The following is a 26,047-nucleotide window of genomic DNA, read 5'->3' on the forward strand; positions in this document are numbered from 1 at the left end:
TATATATATAATATATATATTATGAAATTTAAGTCGTTTTGCTATTGCTTATGATACACATAGTATTTTCTGTGACAGGTTCTATATTTTGTGGTCTTGTACCAATGAACGATCTTTGAATGCAATAAGTAAATGAAAAAAATCATTCCACCCTGTTCCTTTTAAATCCTTTTTAATGTTATCCTTCCATCTATACTGTTTGTCAAGTGTTCTCTGTCTTCAGGCTTTCGAAGCAAAGTTTACACATATTTCTCATCTCCAACATATCTTATCTATATTTTCCACCTTGAGTTGATCACCTTAATGTTATTTTGTAAAGAATGCAAACAATGAAGCTCCCCATTGTGCAGTTTTCTCCATTCCATTGTCATTTTCTCTCTGTAACGTCCACATGTTAATAAAGGTTTATAATTGAGGAAATGTAAAATCACATGAAGTTAATTAAAATATTAATTTAGAAAGTTAATAGAATTTTCCATCCAGTGTGGCAATAGAGGTCACATCACTTTATTATTTTTGCCCTATATGTTTCGATTTAATTAAAATCATCATCAGAGGCACTTTTCATATGGCAGGAGACACTGTTAATTAAGCTGGTTTGATGTTCACTTTCAGTTGTGTTATTCACAAATGCATGTTTCGTATTATTATCACAGGTTTTAGTTACGATGGCACTTGTCATATAAAAACATAAACATGTAGAATAATTGAGTATGCCAATAGGCTATATGCAGCACAGGAATTATCACTTTTCCCACAGTAGATTCCTTATGTTTGGATTAAATCACTATTAAACCATTTAAAATTTAATTCAAATTGTCGTAAGTCGTTGTTGATTGTCAATTTTTCCCGTGGATGGGAGTTGTCATTCTTGGTGGTGTGTGGGCTTATATGCATTATGATATCCTTTGTACAAAGGACACAGCACACACGTAACATCATAACACATATAAGCCCACACACCACCAAGAATGACGACTCCTATCCACGGGAAGAATTGACAACCAACAATGACTTACGACAATTTGAATTAAATTTTAAATAGTTTAATAGTGATTTAATCCAAACATAAGGAATCTACTGTGGGAAAAGTGATAATTCCTGTGCTGCATATAGCCTATTGGCATACTCAATTATTCTACATGTTTATGTTTTTATACGACAAGTGCCGTCGTAACTAAAACCTGTGACATGCATGACGAAACATGCATTTGTGAATAACACAACTGAAAGTGAACATCAAACAAGCTTAATTAACAGTGTCTCCTGCCATATGAAAAGTGCCTCTGATGATGAGTTTAATTAAATCGAAAGATATAGGGCAAAAATAATAAAAGTGATGTGACCTCTATTGCCACACTGGACGGAAAATTCTGTTAACTTTCTAACTTAATAGTGCAGCAGACCAGAATGAGACAATTCAAAATAAAATATTAATGTCTTGCTACTCACCACCTTCCTGGGTGAGTGTGGAAGCTTGGAGCTGAGTTGTAGTAGCTCCACGTTTGTTGTGTGCAGTTACACGAAGCCTGTAAAATGTTCCTGGGTCAAGACCTGAGATTGTATAGCTGGCCAGTGGAGGAGCAGAATCTGTTACTGCCAACAGAACAAATTATCATGCCAAAACGAAATTTCCTAAAAGTGCTATTATAATCTCAGTTTGTTTTAGAGTTCCAAAGTGTTCCATGTTCAATGGTGTTCTGTTACTTTGCAACTGTTTAACTCATAAACCAACCATTTGGCATGGTTTATTTTAAAGAAAACAGGGGGGGGGGAGGTATTAGGAGTAATATGATCTACCACTATCAAGGTCATATCCAATATTCAATGCAGGGGTTCACTCTACATTTAGACTTCTAACGCAAATCCTGGTTGTAAAATGTACATATTTTTTTCATTCATAACAAGAACTCTTCTAAGATTTGAGGTTCTCATAGCACTGCAGATTAGGATTATGATCTGAGATATGACAACAAGGAGTTTGGTTACTCATTTACCAAATTAAACTGCATCACATCCCAAAGACCATAGTTTAATGAAGTCTTTTTTCAAGTATTAGTATCGCCATTTGAAATAGATATAGGGACAACATGCAACAGATTCCATATAGATTACACAGAATTACAGAGCAGCATAGAAATTAAATCAAAATTTCTTGTTGTATGACTTCTGGAATTATAATAAAAATGAAATATACTCAGAACAATTTTCCTTAGCTTCACAGGCATGCTGCTAAACTTATGTTATTCTGAAATGCCTATATTTGAATATCTTACAAAATGAAGCATTTGAAATTAAAACTTACAAACTACTGAAACATGAATTAACCTTCAGCATACAGCATTTAACTTTCATTGCACTTCTTCACGGGCGTGGAGTTTTTAAATGTAAAAGCTTGATTCTGCAATGGGCTATCCTATATCTGTATTTAATGCATTTCTTGAGATATCTTCAAATAAAAAGTAGAGACTTAAGAACAGAACAATTCACCTGTGGTCAAAATTTTGGAACAACCACTTATAGGTATGCAGTTTTATCCATACTCCTGCATAATTACTTTGATTGTATTCACATATTTTATTAATTTTGTTTGCTGATTTTGAGAAATGTGTGCCACAATTTTTATAGTAGGACTCTTTATGATAACAGAACTCTAATGTTTCATACCACCTGTTTGCTATGTCTAGTAATACTTGTGGTTTTCAGAAAGCAGATTACCTTGTTTGGCAAATTCTACTGCAAAAAATTTTGTTGGTAAAAACTGTGTTTATTTAGGTGTTCCTAGAATCAGGGACTTATAGTATAAAAACTGTGATGCTTGTGAACCACACTTGTCAAAAAGTTCATCATAAAAAGGAACTATTTCCAAATTCCCCGTTCTGAGAAAACTACATAAAATTCTGTATAATATTATTCATTTTGTTTTGTCACAAACAACAGGAATGAGGAAGTGGCAAAAATGGTTGCAGAAAATTTTTTAGTCCTTTATGTTTCAATATTATAAACTTATATGTGAGTTTTTATATTCTAGTTTCATGTCCTTCTGTCCATTTTCCACCCAGAAATTTATTATTTGTGTCACATGCGACATAGGAAGTGTTATTTTCATATTCCTTGCAGTGTCACGCAATACTCTTATCAATGTTCCAGTCTGTGTTACATTTCATAGAATTGCAGTGAATTTAAAAATAAAAAATAATGGAAATGAATGTGGAGAAACTGGAGAATGTGAAATGTTTTAAATATTTGGGTAGCTTATTAACAGATGATGGAAGGTGTACGTGTGAAATTAAATCCAGGATTGCCATGGCAAAAGCTGCATTTAGCAAGAAGAAGAATCTCTTTACCAGCAAATTGGACTTAAATTTGAGGAAGAAACTAGTGAAATGCTACATTTGGAGCATTGCTTTGTATGGGGCTGAAACATGGACACTTAGGGCAGTAGATCAGAAACAACTGGAAAGCTTCGAAATGTGGTGTTGGAGAAGGATGGAGAAGATCAGTTGGACCGATTATGTGAGAAATGAAGAAGTGTTAATTAGAGTCAGTGAGCAGAGGAATATCATACACGAAATAAGAAAATGGAAGGCTAATTGGATTGGCCATGTTTCATGCAGAAACTGCCTTCTAAAAGAAGTTATTGAAGGAAAGATAGAGAGGTGGATAGAAGTGACCAGAAGACGAGAAAGAAGACGTAAGAAGATGCTGGATGACCTTGGGGACAGAAGAGGATATTCTCATTTGAAGAAGAAAGCTCTGGATTGCATTAAGTGGAGGAATTGTTTTGGAAGAGACTGTGGACCTGTCGTCTGATAGATTACTGCTGCTGCTGCTGCTGCTGCTGCTGCTGATGATGATGATGATGATACAGGTACCTCTGTTCAATTTTGATGCTACATGGGACAATAAAGTTAGGATGGTTGCTTGGAGGAAAACTGTAAATATTGCAAGATTTTTTCACACCTCAGTGGAATGTCAGGAAGCAAAGTAACCCTTCAGAAGAAGGCATCTGAGTTATAAATAAATATCTGAACTGGATGTATAGATCCACATTTAATTTACCTCAGCACTAGCTGGAGGTTAGTGGTCAGCTTCATGTCCCGGCCACTTTATCACCAGGGAAATTGCCCCAGGTACCCATTGGATAGGAGGTTGGGTGCACCCCAGAGTCGGTCTGGACAACACAGAGAAGAGAAGATTCTTGACTCTACCAGGACTCAAACTCCAGCTCCTTGGTTTTTCCAGTCTGTAGTTAGTTGCTATACCAACTACGTTATCCTGGCATACAGTGATTACAGTTATTTTAATTTTTTTAATGAGTATGTTTATGAAATGGTGAGGGTTAGGGGTTTGTAGATTTTATGAAGTGTTTACAAGACAAGCTGAGGCATCTCTGAAGTGCCATGAGACATCTATATCTCATTTTGAGGCTTTATGGCATAATGAAGTAAGAACAGCTGCATGGAGAAAGCAACGAATTTTTCAGGATTTTCACAACCCTCAGAAGTGTACCAGAAGGAAAAATTACCCTTTGGAACTGGATAATTCGATTTTAAGTACATTCCTTACATGGCTAAAGAAATATTTTAGACACATATATTCAGTAGTAAAGCTGTTGTTGGGATTTAAAATTAAGTGTAATAATATTATAACAGGAGAGTAAATTCACATTTAGCTGATTAGAAACACATCTCCGGTAAAAAGGATTTTCCTCTCTGAAGTCTAATGTTAAAGAGTTTCCTTTTCTAACAAAGTGGACATTTGTGAATGATAAGAAGAACAAAATATCTCATACTGCATTCTTCATGAGTAATTTGAAACTGTCTTAGATGTTAATGAATTCAGGTAACTGATATCAGTTATATCAACTGATAAGAGGAGGAGTTCCAGGCAGAATTTATAGAGTCAACTTTGTTCAACAGACATCACAGATCTCTTCCATCTATGTTATACTTAGAAAATATAAATATAAACTGCAACAAAGTAATCCCATTTTTCTCATACTGGAATGGTCACCTAATGTGTAAATGGCTGTAGGGCATTCTGCTGAAATCAGAATTCCCATATTCTTTTCAACTGTAAATAAGTTGAAATGTTTTCTTTTCTTTCTCTTTTCCCTGAGAATAACTTATTAAGTATGTACAGATTCCACCAATGTTAAATTTGCGAGACGTGACATCAGAGTTATGCACCGTTACTTTGTTTTTATTTGTTGACTTAAAAGCAATATTTCATACAATATTTGTAGGAATTTTCAAAATATACAGTCACACAAAATGTTCCTATATTGAAAAAACCATTAGTTATTACTCTCAAACAAATGAAAATTTCACATGGCTGCCATGGTGTTGTTTTTTTTATTGGTAGTGGGGTGGGACTAAGTCCCTTGTACTATGGCCACTTCTGGCCTACTGTACCAGTCCCAGATGACAGGTGAGGGTGACTGTGGAGCAATTGGTGGAATGAAGATTGGCAGGGGAAACTGAAGTACTCAGAGAAAACCTGCCCCAGTGCCACTTTGTCCACCACAAATCTCACTTGATCAGACCCAGGATCGAACCCGGGCCGCAGTGATGGGAAGCCAGTGACTAACCACTTGAGCTATGGTGCGGCCCATGGTGTTATTTTACATTCCACAAAAAATTATATTAATGAAATTGTGTACTTTTTGAAGATCAAGCACTATCTATCATATCAGAGCACTATACTGAGTGCAACAGTGTTCCTTCCACTTCACAGGTTTGTGCATCTACCATTTTGTTTCTACTGATTATAGGAAACTGAAAAGGATGACTTTGGAGTGACAATCCAGGGCATTATATCCACGCAAAATTTTGCAAAATTTGGTTAAATGGTTTAAAAGTTGCAAGGGGGGATGCAAACAGAGAAGACATTAAGCCATTATGTCTACATCTTTCCTTAAAAATAATACACAGACCAAATATTCCAGTATAACCACTATTCAGACCATTAGGTGTGAAAGTTGTACTTTCCAATATTGCCTATGTGTCAGTAGATCACATAACCATATTGCATATTTTACACTCCTTGTGCCTTGTATTTTCTCATACTTATGACCACCACAGTACCTATGCTCCAGTTTTGCTCCATTGTACGACGTTCCAAAACAAAATGTGAAATGGGGCATCCACCATCATGCCAACGTTCGAAATGTATAGTAAGAGCATGAGGAGAGCTTGAAACAACATCTGGACCAGGAGGAGCTCTTGGTTCCTCTCCTAAGGTCCGAACCTCCTTCACAGGCCCTGCCTCCCCCTCGCCCACTTTGTTGTAGGCTGCTAAAGAGAACTCATACAGTGTTCCACAGTCCAGTCCAACCACTGCGTAAGAAAGAGAATGTCTGGGCAGTCGAGTCTCAATCCACTGATCTTGATCTGATCCAACCTCTCTGTAGCGCAAGATGTAGCCAAGCAAGTCCAGCAATTCTGAAGCTCCGGAATTGATCCACTGGAGTGTGACATTGGTCCAGCCAGCTGTAAGCATATCTATATTTGGTGGAGTTGGAGGAACTGTAAGAGACATAGACAGTAAAATTGAATTCTGTTTAAGCACCACACCATTTATGCTTAATGAGGGAGTGAAAATAAACCTCATAGTGTTCAACCCTAGCACTAGATGGAATCAAGCTATCATTTTCATGGTTCAACCAACAGTCTCTAGAGCCCATTGGATAGGGGGCTGAGCGAGCTCCAGAGCCAGTTTGGCCAGAATGGTGGTTAAGAGAAAATTTCATATTTCTACCATGAACTAAACCCAGTCATCCAGCTCATAGCCATTCACTTTACAGACTGAGCAACATATGAAATACATGCTGTTGGTGTTGTTGCAGTTTGATGTAGATTTATTAAATCCAGGACAAATATCATACTTGTACCATGACTAGATTGCTTTTAGTAACTTTCTGTAGTCCTTATAGTCACATACACTAGGATTAAAGATCTTGGATTTACCTGCTTATGCATCTGGTGTTAAGCAATGCACTTACTGACAAGTATATCTGTCACAAAGACTTCAGATTCCTTGAAAACTTTGTACGCTGAGCACCAACGAACGTTTCTGTCCATATATATATATATATATATACAACTCTAATTTAAGAGCTAACTTGATAGAGCAGAGATAATCTTGAAAATCTAATAGTCACTCAGCTAGCCAAGAAGTTGTGGAGCCCAAATATACTTGTAGTTTATCATGGTCTCAAAAGATCACCACTGGATTCTGTCCTATCCAGATGAATCCAGCCCACACCCTCACAACCTAAAGAACCACATAAATATTATAGTCCAACCTATGCCTAAGCCTTCCTAGTTGTTTATTCACCTCACACTTCCCTCCTGAAATTCTGTATCAATTGCTCACATCCACCTATTCATCCATCCACTCTGTGTATGCTACATGTTTCACCAATCCTATCCTCCATGATTTGATCAATCTAATAATGTTGATGAAGAGTAAAAATCGTGAAGATCTTCATCTTGTAACTTTCTTCATATGTACTTCTATTATATATCTTTATTCAGAAGCATCACAAAACTCAAAATACTGGATCTGAGAGAGACAGGCTACAAGAACACACTTAAGTTCAAACAGCTTAATGTCTATGGAATAGGTTAAATTCGACATTCTGACAGTTTGTACTACTAAATATCACTGTTTATGCTTTATCACAGTGCAATGATTGATAACGCTTAAATCGTTCTATATGCGGATGACATTAGTGTAATCATTACTAGCCTTAAGCCTATAAATTCTTAAAAAAGTATTAACAAAGTTTTTCAAGCTATAAATAGATGGTTCATTACTTATTTATTGGTCACTAAATGTTGATAAGACATAATTTATGCAATTTATAACTAAAATTAGTTTTTTAATCAATTTAAATGTAATGCATGGGAACAAGAAAATAGTTAAGATTTTAATACAAAATTGCTTGGCCTAACATTGGACAAGGCATTCTTGGAAGACTCATATAGATACAGTTGCGCCCAAACTAAGTTCAGCTTCTTTCGTGATTAGAACAATTAAGCTATTCTTGACCCAGGAATCATTAAAGATGGTATATTATTCTTATTTTCACTCTATCATGACTTATGGACTTCTGGGTAAATTCTTGTTATAGTAATATAATTTTTAGACTACAAAAAGAATTATTTGCATTAGAATTGGGATCAGAGATATAAATACATCTAGAGAATATTTCAGAAAATTAAAAATATTACCACTACAATCTCAGTATGTATATTCACTTTCGCTGTTTGTGATCAATAATAAACATCATTCCAAAGTAAATTCTGAGATACATAATATTAATACTAGGACTAAATCTGATTTGCACCATTATATCAGTATATCAGAAGGGAATATATTATACTGGGAGTAAGGTGTTTAACAGTTTACATGTTCCAATAATGGATATGTCCCATAATACAAAACAATTTAAATCGGCCTTGAAAAAATTTTCGAATATTTTAAATATAAGAATAATTAAACCTTTTATAATGCTCTTTATATAGTATACTGTATAAATTAATTAATTATAATCTGATAATTTTATATATAGTTTAATCTACAAATTTAATAAGGTATTACTGTCAAGTTGATGAGTCCTGAATGCTGGTTAAATTACTGAATTTTGTATAATTATTGTTCTTTTCAATGTTAGGTGTGTCCTTGTCACCACGGTATGGCGCGTTCTCAAGTTTCAGATGGAGGAGATGCCCTCCAGGTAAAGAGGGAAGCTGCGAATATATTGAATAAACAGTTGCGGACAGCTCACAAGGGTGGTTCTCCAGCTTGGGGGTTGGGCGTGAGGCTAACAATTTCTTATCATAAAAAGTAAGCTTGTTACAAAAATGTACACAAAGCCTCAGACCTGGAAAGATCCTCTGGATAAAAGACCTAGGCTAAAGAAAATGGACATGAGATTTGGTACTTGGAATGCTAGAAACATGTACTGGGTAGGTTCACTCAGGGCAGTGGCAGAAGAAATCTAAAAATATAGGTTAGAATTAGTGGGAGTACAGGAGGTCAGATGGGATGGAGGTGGCATTGAACCAGCAGGCGAATATACATTTTTCTATGGAAAGGGGAATGAAAATCATGAATTAGGTACAGGTTTCTTCATACATAAGAGAATCATATCAGCAGTTAAGAGGGTAGAGTTCATTAGTGATAGGATATCATATATAATACTAAAAGGTCGCTGGTGTGATATCATTATGAATGTTCATGCCCCAACAGAAGATAAAACTGATGACGTAAAGGACAGGTTCTATGAAGAACTAGAACATGTATTTGACAAATTCACGAAGTAGCATATGAAAATTTTGTTAGGAGACGTCAATGTCAAAAGTAGGGAGGGAAGACATTTTCAATCCAACAATTGGGAATGAGAGTTTGCATGAAATTAGTAATGACAATGCAGTTATAGAAGTAAACTTTGCCACATCAAAAAATCTTACTGCCAAAGTACAATGTTCCCACTTTGTAACATCCATAAATTTACTTGGAAATCTCCTGATGGGAAGATACAAAATCAAATAGACCATATTTTGATAGACAGGAGTCAGCACTCAAGAATATTTGATGTTCGATCATTCAGCGCAGCAGATTGTGATACTGACCATTACCTGGGGGTGGCAATGGTTAGGGAAAGGCTGGCAGTGAGTAAAAGAACAATGCACAGAGTTCATATGGAGAGGTTCAATCTCAAGAAATTAAATGAGGTAGAGGGTAAAGAGCAGTATTGTGTTGAAAGCTCAAATAGGTTCGCAGCTTTGGGAAACTTGGACACGGAGGTGGATGTTAATAAAGCCTAGGAAACTATTAGAAAGAATATCAAAATTTCTGCCAAAGATAGTCTAGGTTATTATGAACTGAAAAAGCATAAGCCATGGTTCGATGAAAGATGCTCAAAATTATTAGACCATAGGAAGTAGGCCAAATTGCAGTGGTTACAGGATCAAAGCGAGTTAAATGGGGATAATCTGAACAATATAAGATGTGAAACCAGCAGGCATTTCAGGAACAAAAAGAGGGAATATCTGAAAGAGAAAATTGATGAACTTCCAATGAACAGTAAGAACATCATCATTAGATACCTGTATAGAGGAATAAATGACTTTAAGAAGGGCTACCAGCATAGCAGTAACTTAGTGTAGGATGACAATGGTGATCTGCTTGCAGATTCCCACAACATTTTGAATAGGTGGAGGAACAACTTCTCTCAGTTATTGAATGTACATAGGGTAAGTGATGTTAGGCAGACAGAAATCCATACAGCCGAGCCGTTTATACCTAGTCCTAGTCCTTTTGAGGTTGAAAGTGTTATTGCAAATTTGAAACGGTATAAACCGCCAGGTAGTGATCAAATGTCGGAAGAACTTAGTCAAACAGGAGGTAAAATATTACGTTCTAAGACTATTATTGTACCAGTTCACAAGTAGGGAGATAAAACTGACTATAGTAATTATCGGGGGATATCACTGCTTGTCCAAGTCACATTAAGACTGACGGTCAGTCAGTCAGTAAGTCTTGGTGTCGCGCTCCATCTCGGACTCATGACCAGATATTTATTAGTGTTTGGCATTTACAGTCTTCTTTTTGTGGGACGCCCTCTCTGACGAGAGGAAAGGGTGCCTTTTGTATAGGCTGTTGGCCCTTGCCAGTGCAGTCTTTCTTGGGTCTGAGTCCCAAGTTCTCAAATCTGAGACTTCCCTTTTCATTATCACTGCTGTCAACTTCATACAGAAAGATTATCCAATATTCTTCTCTCAAGGTTAAGTCCATACATAGATGAAATTACTGGGGATCATCAATGTGGGTTTTGACATACCAGATCAATTATGGATCAGATCTTATGCTCTCATCAGATACTGGAAAAAGAATTGGAGTACAATGAGACAGTACATCAGCTATTTGGTGACTTCAAGAAAGCCTATGATTCAGTTAGGAGGGAAGTATGGTACAATATTCTGATAGAGTTTAGGGTACCCATGAAACTAGTTAGGCTGATTAAAATGTGTTTAAACAAAACGTATAGTAAAGTCTGTATAGGTAAACATTTGTCTGATAAATTTCCTATCCAGAATGTTCTAAAATAAGGAGATGCTTTATTGCCACTCCTTTTTGACTTTGCTTTAGAATATGCCATTAGAAAGGTCCAGGAAAACCAGGTAGGACTGAAATTAAACAGGACTTATCAGCTGCTGATCTATGCTGATAATATGAATCTACTGGGAGATAACATATATATATCATAAAGAAAATTGATGAAAGTTTGATTGACGCTAGTGAGGAGGTTGGTCTACAAGTAAACACAGAGGAAACTAACTATATGTTGCTGTCTTGGCACCAAAATTCAGGGCGAAATCATGAAATAAAGATAGGTAACAGATGTTTTGAAAATGTAGCACAGTTCAGCTATTTGGGAACGATGATAACATATCAAAATCTGATTCAGGAGGAAATTAAGAGCAGACTGAACTTGGGTAATGCTTGCTACCATTCATTCCAGAACCTTTTGTCTTCTCATCTGCTGTCCAAAAGCATAAAAAGTAGAATATACAAAAAGAATAAAGAGAATAGAATTAGTTTTAAAAATAAGCTGTCTTTATATCTTATGAATAATTCCTTTTATACAGTTTCTGAATATGTGGAGCATAACACAAACAATTAGTTTTAATTATTCTGTTATCTGTGTGTTTGTTTAAATTTTTTGTATTTGTTTTTTTTATATGACGAACTTCATGTCCATTTGTTTTGAACATATGAAATGAAATGTATGTATGTATGTATGTATGTATGTACGTATGTATATATAATTTTGCCTGTTGTTCTGTATGGGTGTGAAATTTGAACTGTGACATTAAGGGAGGAACATAGACTGAGCGTGTTTGAGAATAGGGCGTTGAGGAGAATATTTGGACAGAAGAGAGATGGAGTGACATGAGGTTGGAGAAAACTGCATAATGAGGAGCTTCATAGCTTGTACTCTTCTTAAAGTGTAATTTGAATGATCAAGTCAAGGAGGATGAGGTGGGCAGGGCATGTGGCATGAATGGGGAGAAGAGGACTGCATGTAGAATACTGGTGGGAAAGCAAGAAGGAAAAAGACCACTAGGAAGACGACGGCCTCGGTAGGTGGATAATATTAAAATGGATCTTAGAGAGATAGGATGAGAGGTATGTATTGGATTAATCTGGCTCAGGATAGTGACCAGTGAAGGGGTCTTGTCAACATGGTAATGAACCTTCAGGTTCCATAAAGAGCTGGGAAATTCTTGAATAGCTGCAGAATTGGCAACTCCTAAAGAAGGGCTCAGCTCCGTGAGTGAGTGAGTGAGTGAGTGAGTGAGTGNGAGTGAGTGAGTACTGTTTTCTTTACGAATGTAGTTGTAATGTGATGAGTTCTGTGCTTAAAACTAATGTATACATATGTGACATGTTCTATATCTGATGGCTTTGATATGCCCGTGGGGATCTGTGGAGCAAAAGTAAAGATAAAGATACAAATACAGATAAAGATACAAAAGCTGGAAAATGAAATTACTAACTGTACTCACCCAGAACTCTGAGGACGTGTGTTAATGTTTCTGACTGATGAATGTTGCGAACAGTGCATGAATAATTCCCTGCATCTGAAGGAGACACAGACTGCAGATGCAGTGTCCCATTAGAGAAGATAACAGAATGATGTCCAGCTTGAATTCTGTTAGAATTAAAAGTCCAGAAGAATTCAGGGCGAGGGTTTCCAATAAAATGGCAATTAAAATTGACATCCGTCTTCCAGGGAGTGGAAACAACGGTGGAAAATGACAAAATTGCTGCAGGAACTGAAACAAATGGGGTATTATATCAATGAGTAAATATGGTTTATATATGTATTCTAACTTGACTTGTTCCATATCCTATGGTGTCTCACCTGTACTGGATTTACGGAATGTAAATAAATTCAATTCAATTCAATTCAATACTAAGAGGGAGAAGTGGAATTTGTAACTAACTAAGCAACAAGCGCTCTGGCATTACAACAAGGAGGTACAGTTCTACTGAAATCAAAGTGCACCAATCCTCTCCTATCCTCACACCTCTTTCCCTAAGATCCATCTTAAATTCATCTTCCATTTCCTTCTTTGTGCTGGAGAACTATAGAACATGAAAGAAATCTGTAATAGGTATAACAAGAAGTCATTTGAAAAGACACCGATACAGGGCATGATAGCTAGCGATCCTGTTCATAGCAAATTGGAAGCTCTGACAAAATTACTTTAAATATAATGTGATATTGCATGTTCTTTGCAGGAGTCAGCACTATCACTTTGGACTCATTTATTGAACCTTAAATGATTATGATAAGGTTCTAATCAGCAAACATACTTGTAATGCAATTTGTTCCAGGTGTAGGATTTCTGATGGAATAAATTACAGGGATGCAAAATGGACCATAATCTGAGGTATGGGAACCATCAGCACAACAACAAAATAAATTAAACTAAAATATGTATTCAAACCAATAGAAATATAATGGTTTAGTCAATTTTATCATTCAGTCACTACATGTTTCAGTTGCATGGACAACAATAAAGTGGTTTGTAAATAAATAAATAAAGTACATAATACTGAATGGCAGAGTTAAATGGATCCATTTTACAATGAAAATTTCAGATAAAATATAGAATATAAATTATGGTGGGTTTCTTTATTCTTAAAAATGTTAAGTAGGGTAGATGAAATATAATGTGGTTCTTGTTATGTGTGGTATAGGAAGGGTGTACATGTACAATTAAGTAACAAAAGTAATGCGGTGATAATTTAATATTTTATATTACTGGTGGATCTGTTTTCTTCTGGAAGTTCAATGGAGTAGCACATAGGCTCTGTGGTGGTATATAAGGTGTATTAAAACTTGTTGGTGAAGAATCTTGTATATTTTAGATGCAACATAATATGCAAGTATGTAATTGTCAGTATCATGTAAGTGGTAGTAATGAATCCTGGATGTGTGGTGGAGTCTAAGTTGTGTCACAGTTGTTATCTGGCTTGGAGGTTTGTCATAGGTGTGGAATACTAAGCAGTAGAATTCTCATTAACGTTGCTGGTTATACAACATTGGTTATTTCCTGCTGTGATGTGTCTGGGAGGCAGCTGTTTGGAGTGCTGGGAGGTAATTCAGTTACTGATTAAACTGACTGAACTACAGATATTTCCATTGATTTTAATAAATGTTATTAAAATGTAATTTACTTCGCTCTTATGTTGACAGCTGTATTTTACAACAAAACATTATCAAAGAAAAAGGTAAATAAACAAATGGACCTAATTGTCACAGTGCAAGTGCAATCACATGCCCATTCTCCTACTATTCATCCTCCAAAGCCTCCAATGCTGTAAGAAACCTCGAATCCTATGTGATATGAATATTTTCAAAAAAATTCTTAAACATTACATTTGTAAATATTTTAGTATTTTTAAATAAGTTCATCAATGTCAATTTTGCTTAAATTTTACAATAATTCACAAAGTATATACTTACTTACCTCTTGAACTAGGAGCTATATTTTTTACAGGGGTGCTTGGACCCTCACCAATATGTGTCATTGCAGTCACCCACCACTCATAAATACTCTTCTCTTGTAGATGGCCAGCTTCAAAATGAGTTTCTGTTGGAGGCACAATGTGACGTACTGGGTCCTTAGGTACACCATGGTGAACTTCCCGTTCGTACACATTGTACTGGGTAAGTACACCATTAGATCTCACTGGTGGGGCCCAACCCACCACAGCTGAATTGGGAGAACTGAGGGCTACTCTGATAGATGCAGGAGACTCCGGCACTGAAAGCAATGCCAGTATAACTGCCTACCAAATCTAAAATATTAATAACTTCATACAAAAGTCTTTCATTTGGTTGTCTTTGTTCCTACCTCTGGTCTGGCGCTAGGGAACACTAGTCAATTGTTATAGGACAAAAGCAATATGCGGACACTCTATTTCATTCTTTTGCAGGATTAATGGAATTTTGGATGCAATTTTGCCCACTGCTGCTACTTCCTTACAAACCAATTAATTTTCAGAAGTGAACTATGTCTACCTTGTTTTCTTGCTTAGCAGCTCTCTAATGCATTTTCGTAAATGACCTGTGCCCACTGCTGTTTCATTGCATGGCAACCATTTAATACATAAAGTGATTACCATGTGAAGCACCAACAGAAAGTTGTCCAGTGGGGATATATACTTTACATATATTATAAACATGTGTGGGATTGTCATAATAAATATGCAAATTAGTTATTTTGTTTAGTTTCATAGAAGAAGAGAAGTCATGATAGGTTGGTTGGACAGCTAGGATTAGATTCCCAGCAGGGGAAAGATCTTTCTTTACTCCACATCACCCACACCGAATCTGGGACCCACCCAGCTTTCTATCCAATGGGTACCAGGGGTTCTATCCCCAGAAGAAAAGCAGCAAGGGTGAAAAGCTGGTCCCTCACCCATATCTAATGCTGAGGTGAAGGATGGTGGAACTATACCTCCACACTCCAACATGCTCCTTAGGCCTTAGTTAATTAAGCATAGGGACAAATCATACTTTTCTTAAGCCAAATAAGAGCTTCAGTGAACACAGGGGCTTCTGCTCGCAGACCTGCTTAGGGTACATCATTTTACATAAATCATATGAAATTTCAGTACTTCATTTTATATTGTTACGTGACATTTTTCTAGGTAACAGCTCAGTAAACACATTCCAACAAAAGCAAACATGCGCAACAATTGAAGAGTGGTGTTTTCTGTGGCCTGTGCCACATTGCTATGCAAGGGCGTGGTAAACAAATCTCTGCAGCAGTGAATCAATATGCAACAATAAAGGAAGCTGTGTTTTCTGTGGGGTCTCCCCCGAGGCTATATAATGAGGATCTGAAGCAGCTAGAAGCATATACAAAAGATAGACCCGTCCTCTCGTCAGAGAAGGAGCCCCACAGAAACATGACCGTAACTGTCAAACGATAATAATTAATATCTGGTCATGAGCCCCAAATGGGGCTCGACACCAGGACTTACTGACTGACTGACCGTCTGTTTCAGTGTGACTTTGACTTTGACTAGAATTATCAAACTGGTTAAGGAAACGGTGGCAAGTAACTCGGGATCCAGCATATAAAACGGCACTCAACTGGGTCACCAAAGCCATCAGATGAATGACCCATAGAAAGGCACTAGAACGGTGGGAAACAAAAATATGGAACTGTGAGGTCACACCTCAAACTCTGTGGTCTATTGCAAAATCGCTTATGAAAAGGGATGGACAAAAGGCACCAACCGCTATTCATGGTCCTTTAGGAATAACATATCATCCTGATGAGAAAACCAACGTGATAGTGGATTGTTTAGAAAACCAGTTCACATCTCAAGACCTGTGTGATGAAAGCCATGTGCGACAGGTAGAGACTACAGTCCAAACTCTGCTTGCATCTGTAGAAGGCACTCCATTGGGGAAAGTATGACCTTGTGACATACATAAATTAACAAATACATTAAAACTGTGAAAGGCTTGTGGACTTGATGGTATTCCAAATGAATGCCTTAGGCATCTTCCAAGGTCACTGGTACATCTGACACATTTATTTAATCACTGCCTTTGGCTGTCCTATTTTCCAAAGCCTTAGAAGGAAGCAAAGGTTATAACGTTACTGAAACCTGGTAACGACCCAAATTTCCTGAAAATTTACGTCCAATTAGCCTCTTGTCTACAACAGGCAAGTTATTCGAAAAAGTTATTCTGAAAATAGTCCAAAGGCACGCTGAAGAAAAAGTCCTGATTAATGCAAGCCAGTTTGGTTTCCATGCCCGTCATAGCATGACATTTCAATGTATGAGTCTTACGGACCATGTAACCTTAAATTTCAACAATAACATGTCTACAGCTGCTGCATTCTTGGATACTGAAACAGCCTTTGATAAAACATGGCACACTGGCTTGCTATATGAATTATCTACATTACAATTTTCAATAAGTCTAATCAAGCTAATTAGCTCTTGCCTTTCTCAGAGAATTTTTAGAGTTTCAGTCGAAGGTGGAATGTCTACACCAAGGGATATACAAGCAGGAGTGCCACAAGGTTCTGTTCTCTCCCCCACACTGTAGTCTATATATAAACGAAATGCCCCAAGCACCTGGTGTTTATCTAGGTCTCCTTGTTGATGACACCTGTATATATGCGACAGACCGCAAAGAGGGTTACGTTCTCAGAAAGCTGCAGTGAGGTCTCAGTGTTATTGAGACGTGGTGTGATTACTGGAACATAAAAATCAATGAAGATAATACTCAAGCAATCTATTTCTCTCATAGACTTAGGCCCCCTCAGACTCATCTTACATTGAATGGGCAGAATATCCCCTACGTCAGTCATGTAAAATACCTGGGCGTAATCTTCGATAAGAGGATTACGTGGAGACTTCACATAGAAATGATTGAAGCCAAGGTCTTCAGAACATTTATTAGATACTCCCTATTCAAAAGTGAGCGTTGAAATGCAAACATTAAACTAACCCTCTATAAGGCACTGATCAGATCAGTAATGACTTACGCTTGTCCCACCTGGGAATTAGCGGGAGACACCTAACTCCTAAAATTTCAGCGCATACAAAACAAGGTTTTCACACCACTGGAAATTTTCCATGGTGCACACCAGTCCATGACTTGCGCGCAGCTTTCAACTTTTCATATTTATACGATTATATAACAAAATTGTGCAGATGACAAGCAGAAGTCATACAAAATCTTGATAATGAACATGTTCACGGTATAGGACAAGGTGAAGCCAGACACAGAAAATATAAAGGCTTAAACTTGACGGTGGTCAAGCTTATGGCCGTTCAAATGACTGAGTTTTTGTTGTAGAATAAGATATGTCAGTTAGGCATGATCTTCTCTGTAAAGCCTGTACTGACAGAGGACGTGTGTGTAAAGCAAAAGGAAGAATTTTCGATAACATATTATATGTGCGAAATATACACTTGACAAAAGGTCAAGTGTATTCATAAGAGACAGACCCGTCTTCTGGTCAGAGAGGATGTTACATAGGGACTATTACCCCGCAAGATTTCAGTTGAAAAAAAAAAATTCTGGTCATGGGCTTCAGGGGGCCTGAAGCCAGGACGAAATGATTGGTAGTAAACCGCCAGTCATAAAGTAACTTTCTCTCTCTCTAATTAGAATCGAGTTGAGTTCCGGAGTTGGCAGTTGCAGCAGAGAATTGAAACTCTCTGGAGATAGTAGTTGGCAGAATAATTGAGAAGAAATGGCAAGAGAGGAATTAGGCTGTGCCCTCGTTATATAGCCTCGGCATTGGACTGCACAAAGAACACTGCTTCCAACAGTTTTTCTATTGTTGTGTCTGTGTTGCGGCCATTGTTTACAGAGCCATTACCAAGCAACTGCTGTTTTTCTGGCTGCCTATTTCGCGATTGTTGCCTAGCAATGGATCTACATGCCACAATATGTTACATATAATTATCCAATGTAATGTAAATTTACTAGCAGAAGTCTCCTTTATTCACTTAAATTCTTAATGACTTGGAGCCAGAGCAGTTTGATCAGTATGCAGATTGTGGTATGGCCTGAATGACTGAGGAATCAGGGTTAAATCCTAACAGGAACACATAAACTTTAATTTCTATCTGTTAATACCATGAAGAATTTCGACTGTATTTTCACCCTCATTACATGTTATCGTCAGCATCAAGCTGTAAAAATAACCTCTAATTCCACAGCAGCTTACATATTCTTTCAGTTGTAAAGATGTTTATTATCAAATTTTAGCCTACCTTCATTATTTTGAAGAAATTTAAGTAGGCTTAAAAGATAAACTTGCTCTGTGTGCGTGTCTGTATGTGTATCCTCCCTTAATTTCTGAATGGCTGAAACAATAAATTTGATTTGTTTCATTCTGGTCTGTCACACTAATAATTACAAAGACAAAAACAACACCGTCCAGTGTGACTATTTAAATAGTCATGGGATGCTGTTGTTTTTACCTTAGTGGCTGAACCAAACTATGAAACTTGCCATGTATATTACAGCACCTCACCCAATTTCAATGGAATAATTCATAAATCCTCCCACCAGTAATACCAGCATTACAGACTTTCAAATTTCTGAAGAAAAACCTTAATATTTCTTGAATGTCTATACCAATTGTCATGGAACTTGGTACATACTTGTATATCATGCCAAATGAAGCCATCTCAACTTATTACATCCCTTTGATCAATAGTACCAACATGACATAATATGAAATTGTTGCGGTGATCATCATAATGTTACTTATAAGCTTGAAATGATTGTCATGGAACTTGGTACATACATCATGTCACCTGAGCCCATCTCAATGGCATACATCATACAAGTAAATCCCTCCCATCAATAATATTAATATTGCAGCCTCTCAAATTTCTGAGACAAATCCTCAATATTCTTTGAATGCCTGTATCAACCTTAATGAAATTTGGTACATGTATATCATTCTATCTGAGGCCATTACTATGAGCCATGCGTTCTACTTAGGCTCTGTTCAGCGGCTTCTCTTCCTACCCCCCCCCCTTTTCCCTCTTCTCGTCGTAAGTTCTTGCGTCTAGAAAGTTCTCCCGTCCTGGCCTATCACGTGATCCCCCCTTCCCCTCCCACTGGTTCTGGTTTTATGGAGACAAGTAGGGTAGGGAGAGATGAACACTCTAGGACGAGAAGTTGGGGAAAACAGGTAAGAAGCAAAATTCCTTTTAGGCATGGCCAGTCTAAATTCGGTTTTGGAGGGTTTCCCGTGAAAGTTCGGGACGAGGAATAGCCGTATTGATGGTCTGGGGGCTATATATTTACATTTTTTGGTTGGCAAATATTGGGTTATTATTTTCTTGTGTGATGATGTATTCTATTATTTGTAAGCTAGCTAAACTGTTAAACTAAACTGTAAGCGAAACTGTTAGCTAAACTATTGTGATCTATTATTTGTTTGTCAGAGTGTTATTGTAATGTATTCTATTATATTTGTTATATTAAATTTTTGTTACTGCCTGGACATCCCTTATATCTCAGGAGGTATTAAGACGCAACAGCAAGAACTAGGAGACGGAAGCGGCGTCTCCCCCTTGGTAGGAGGAAAGGTAAAGAGGCGAGGGTCAGCTCAACTATTACTCAAATGCCTGAACTGATAGTCATGAGACTTGGTATGTATGTCACGCCAGCTGAGGTCATCTCAAATGCATACTTCATAAATTCTTCCCTTTAGTATTACTACACCGCAGCTTCTCGAATTGTCAAGGTATTAACGTTAATACTGTGACATGTAGACCCATTGCTAGGCAATGGCTGCAAAATAAGAAACTATACAACAGCTGTTGCTAAGTAATGGCTCTGCAAACAAGCATGTTTTCACAACAACAAGAGGATACAACAATAATGGGAAGTGATATTTTCCACACAGTCCATGCCGAGATGTTATAAACACAAGTTAGGAGTCAGTGATTTTTAGAGCATTGAGTTGGTTGGTGAGTTAGTGAATTAGTAAATGCTGGAGTTCAGTCATTGAGAGCTGTTGCTCTTAGAATCTGGTAGCTGAGGCCAGGGACAGCTGAGGAATAAAAGGAAGGATAACATCTAAAACACTGGCAAATTTCTATCAGACTGCAAATCATCACATCCCAGAATACAAAACTCTTCACTAGGTGATCACCTGCTCAGTTGATGTGCTCTTCTGTAATGACAGCAATATTTCAAAAAGCATATCTGTCTGTGACTAATCCATTTTCTGGGATACACCAACATATACGTATATTCTGACATGTTGGTGTACAAGAATGGTCTTCTTTCAGCACAACACATTCAAAACACCTTTAACTAAACAGAAGATACAGTAGATAATATTTAACATATTCTTGTATGATGTTAACTGTAACTAAAAATCGGGACTTGAGAATGGTACATGTGTGACAAAATATGCCGTCTTGGCCAGATACCGCATCTGTTGAAAATAGAGCTGTCTTGGCAATAAAAATTACCTACAGTAATTTACATAACAGGATGCAACAAAACATGACCCAATGCTGTAATTTCCATTTCGATTTTTTCATGACCGATCACCTCTCTGAAATATCTGATTCAATTAATTTAATAGGATATGTAAACGTCTATTTAAGAAAAGACAGTTTTAAGAAACATAATGATCTACAAGTATGTACACTGCTGGTACCAGAACATTTCCAAACTTATTTACTCTACAAAAAGTAATAATTAAATAAGTATAGATTTCCTTAGAAGCAGCAAATTCAGCATACTATTTGTGAAAGAGGTGAGAAACACATATACTGCAGAGTTAGAAAGTCTGCTGCTTTGTGTTAACCATCTACTGGCATATTAGGCTTGTAAAATGTTGGAGATCTGCAGCAACAATCATGCATATTGCCACATGTATTAGTGATTACAGACAGGGTTTTGAATTGAATGATTGGATTTATTGCATTTTCAGTTTTTGCTAGTCCTACCCTGGAAATGGATTTATCACAGTCTTGCTGTAACTTCAACTCACATATGAAGTCTTCTTGGCACTGTGTAATTCTTTCTTGACATTTCTTCTCTATCATCTTTGACTACCACCTCCAGAACTCGACCTAATTCAATTCCTCATATCCTGGCAGGCTGGCGTCTCAAAGCTCCACTCTTCACTCTCGACTACTGTTCTATACTCTGTTGTGTCTTCTGACTGTGACCATTTCTAACCCCTCGGCAAAGACCCCACAAAAACACCGTCTATTGTTGTTAAGGATATGTATTTACTAGTCCATTACCTAGCAATGGATGTCCTTCTACTGTCATGTGTGCATGTGTTGCGGGAATGTGTTTAGTGACCTGTTGCCTAGCAATGGGTATACATGTAAAAATGTAGTGCACTATAAAACACATATTCAGTATTCTGTGACTGATTCCCATCTGGGTGCCCGAGACACCCCAAAGGGACCAATATCGTTTATTACGGTGACCAGAAAATAGGCTGTGACCAGTATCAGCTGAGTGCTCATATGTTTGAGCAGACATGCAACTTAGAATGTGATCACTACTTACAGGTATGATTGGGCATGTTTTTATTTAATTTAAACTTCGAAGTATAGACACCCTCAGCATAACCAAAGCTGTGGATTGGTACAAGTGGCCTATGTTACTGGCAGCATGTATTTCTTCTACATAGATGATGTGAGAGTTTACATTATACAGAGTGTTTCACAACTTTAGGGCATAACTGCAGGAGGTGATTTCCTAGGTCTTTGTGATCAAAAAAGTTCATATAAACATGTGTCCGATTTTGGACGTTTACAGAGTTATGACTGTTTTAAACTCAGAATAGAAGGTAACGATTACTGACAATAAACGGAACAAAATAATAAACCAGCATAATACATGATACATTTAAAGTATGAATGTAAAGTTAACTTCGTGAAATTACCTTTAACTTGAATTTATTGGTTCTTAAAGCTGATTTTCGAAAATGCCACCGGCGGCCGCAACACAGGTTGCCGCTCGGTTGTGAACCGCACTGGACATACCAACCCACCACACTTTAGGTACCTCTCAAGTGTCGAGGTAACGAGAACGCTCTGCCTGTAGCTGACTAAAAATAGTGACCCGCCAGATGACAGACGCAGTTCACACAAGGGCATGTACGGGAATGAAAAAATGGTCATAACTCTGTAACCGTCCAAAATCGGACACATATTTATATGAACTTTTTTGATCACAAAGGCCTAGGAAATCACCTCCTGCAGTTAGGCCTAAAGTAGTGAAACACCCTATATAAAAGTACAGACAACTGCCAAAAGTTGTTCTGCACAAACTTCTCAGTTTAGCCATGTTAAAAATAAGGTAAATCGATGTTCCAGTGTATTAGCAACACACCCCCTGACATTGAAATCTCATGAAAGACACACACACCTGTGAAGTGTGTATGTATGCGTGTGTACACGCACACGTACACGCACACACACATATGCATGGTCTAACAACAAAGCTCGCGAACTCAGCATGGTGAAAGTGCTACATACCTCTTTGCTGAATGCCACTGTGGTCTCCTTCAAAGTACTCCCATTGGGAAGCTATGCACCGATGCCAGCTCCTAGCCCACCCTTCTAAACAATTTCAGAAACAGGTTTGTGGAATGGCCTTCAGAGCTGCTATCATATTATTCCTGATGTCATCAATGTCATCAAAATGTCTCCCTTTCAAAATTTCCTTTATCTTCGGAAAAGAAAATGTCATTGGGGGATAAATCCTATGAATAGGAGGGTGTTCCAGCACAGTTATTTGTTTACTAGCCAAAAACTCAATCACAGAGAGTGCTCTGTGAGCAGGTGCACTGTGGTGCTGTATGATCCATAAGTTGTTGGCAAAAGGATCGGGTTGTTTCCATCTAATTCTTTCATGCAGCCTTTTTCATAATTCCAAATAGTAAACATGGTTGACTGTTTGTCCAGTTGGCACAAACTCATAATGAACAATCCCTATAATATAAAAATGTTTTGAATCTTGATTTGAACTGACAAAGTTTTTTGGTCATGAACAATTGGTAGTCTCCACTGTGCAATTTGCTGCTTTTTTCATCACCTGTGATGACATGGCCGAAAATGTCATCTTGCCTCTCCAAAAGTTCTTGGAAAATTTTGTTTTTGTTCTTCAGCGAGTTCCTCTGGGACTATTCTTACATACACCTTCCTCATATCAAGATCTTTAGTTAAGATTTTCCTAACTGTTTCTCTGCCAATGTTTGCTTGCCCCTGACAGTCAGCAGACAATTTTCAAGCACAATTTGATGAAAAACGTGTCACTCACTTGTAAACTGCTGTTTTCTTCATACAATTATCCCTGTAATCTTGCACTAACATCTCTCTGATTTTGCTTCCACTCTTGCCAAGTTTAATGAGAAATTTAATGTTCATTCTTTACTCTAATTCAAGCTCAGACATTCTTGTGATGGCACACCAAAACGCCATCCAGAAAGCAACTGCCATAGATCGACAACAACACAGCTGTGAAACACTGATATAATAACGTCATCAAACCATACTGCAGTTTCTGTCCGCTGCTGCCACAGCAAGCACACAGTGCCGAGTTCGCGAACTTTATTGTCAGACTTCAGACATATGTGCATATACGTGCATATAATGTAAACATCTAGAATTTAGAATATCTTTTCTGTGTTGCCCATGTTCAGTGCTTTGGAATTGAGAAAACTGTTTAAGTCTGGCTGAAAATAGAAGTCCTTTTCATTCCCTGTCTATTCTAATTCTTAATCATTGTAAGTATGTGGAATGAAAGGACTAATGGGTTCACATCATTTCCAGTAGAAGGGTGATCAGCTTTTACCATGGAAATCACCGTTACAGGAGGTTAAATCTTGTATTTTCCTAAGAATTTTAATGCCACTCATATTAATCACCCTTATGACCAAAGGATATCATAGAAATATATCGTTCCAGCTGGTCCTTACCATCTTCTGCAGTGTTACATGTGACAGCTTCACTCCATGGTCCAATTCCAACAGATGTCATTGCTGCCATATGAATAGAATAGTTGCAATATTTATCCAGGTCCACTAATATTGTGGACAACTTATTAACTTCCAAAGTGATGGTATAATCATCTGCTGACTTGACACCTTAAACAGAAAAATATGAAATATCACAACACCCATCATAAGTGACATAAAACACAAGATTGCAGGAAAAAGTGACCAGTCTTATCTTCGATTCTTTTTTGTGATGGTACAGTTAGGATGGCACAGATTGTACATATCCACGAAGCCAGTCCAGTATAATTAAGCAAACAGTTTCTTCTAGTAGTTTGCAAGATTCACGCCATAAAACAAATGGAAAGGCATCACTTCTTCTAGCTTTACTATTATTATCATTATTATTATTGTTGTTGTTGTTGTTTCTCTTGTTCTTCTTCTTGTTATTGTTATTGTTGTCATCGTCATCACCATCATCATCATCATCATCGTCGTCGTCCTCGTCGTCATTGTTATCATCATCATCATCATCTGCACCAACTATGAATATACTCATTTCTAGTTTGTTATAATTTCTTTCTTCACATCAGCACAGAATATGCTCATGTTATATCCTTTCTTAAAATTATAACGTTTGTGCAAGTTCAAAAAATAGAAGTTTAAGAGGTAGTACGAAACTGAGAAAATAAAAAGAAAAATAGCAAAACCTGAAACATTAATTTGAATAGTTGTATTTTAGCGTCCTGTTGCACTGAATTTCTTCCATGATATGTATACAGTGGCCATCTTGTAGTGCACTCAGTTTCACCTGTTACTTCACGACCTGGTAACTATGCAATGCGAGTCAACAGCGGTGACGTAATAGGATGACGTGGCACTCATTACGCAACAAGCAAGCACTGCAGCTATATAAGTGAGCTGCACAGCGGCTGCGGTTCAGTTGTACTGTAACAGTCGCTGAATCGAGTCGTAAAGTCAGCCAGTCAGTGCGTTACCAACGAGTTCTCAGTTCGCAAGTTACGAGCTACAGACGCGTGTGCCATAACCAGTGATAACCAGTTATATCTGGAGTGTGTAATTCAGGGAGACTTGTATAGCTCCCGCGTTATTAATACGTGAAGACTCTTGAAGATAGTGTTAAGAGATTTTGTTGTAGGGTTTGTAAAGTGTGGAAACCCGTAATATTGTGATAACTAATTGTAGCCGTTATTTGAAGATTGTTAAATAAACCAATTAACCATCCCTACGGCGACTTCAGTAACGCAAACACGTTACAATATGTTAGTAAGACGAAATTTTACAGAAAGAGATCAGTCATCTCATAATGAATTAGTCTCTTACTTCTTTAATGGCTAGATTAGCTGGTATGTCCACATCATTTGAATTTAAATGATTCTCATATGTTAACTACTAAAATAAATAAAAACTTAACAGACACTACTCTTTATAACTTATATATTAGATGTTAACATTTATTA

General features: G+C 37.2%; 1 protein-coding gene across 2 annotated transcripts in view; it reads right to left on the bottom strand.

The window, feature by feature from the left end:
• The window catches only part of LOC111871092 (Down syndrome cell adhesion molecule-like protein Dscam2), a 244,320-nt gene that overhangs the window by 20,788 nt on the left and 197,485 nt on the right, over positions 1 to 26,047 (bottom strand). Inside the window, exons 21-26 of one of the 2 annotated variants that reach the window (XM_033754105.1) lie at positions 24,549 to 24,716; positions 18,847 to 18,939; positions 14,559 to 14,855; positions 12,585 to 12,854; positions 6,090 to 6,530; positions 1,453 to 1,596 (exon numbers count right to left, since the gene is read on the bottom strand). In XM_033754105.1, coding sequence (XP_033609996.1) covers positions 1,453 to 1,596; positions 6,090 to 6,530; positions 12,585 to 12,854; positions 14,559 to 14,855; positions 18,847 to 18,939; positions 24,549 to 24,716 — 1,413 coding nt within the window. The remainder of the gene's footprint in view (positions 1 to 1,452; positions 1,597 to 6,089; positions 6,531 to 12,584; positions 12,855 to 14,558; positions 14,856 to 18,846; positions 18,940 to 24,548; positions 24,717 to 26,047) is intronic. The other variant, XM_023863883.2, reaches the window with a different exon arrangement.

The sequence above is a fragment of the Cryptotermes secundus genome, unplaced genomic scaffold, assembly GCF_002891405.2.
Source record: "Cryptotermes secundus unplaced genomic scaffold, Csec_1.0 scaffold188, whole genome shotgun sequence".
NCBI lineage: Eukaryota > Metazoa > Arthropoda > Insecta > Blattodea > Kalotermitidae > Cryptotermes > Cryptotermes secundus.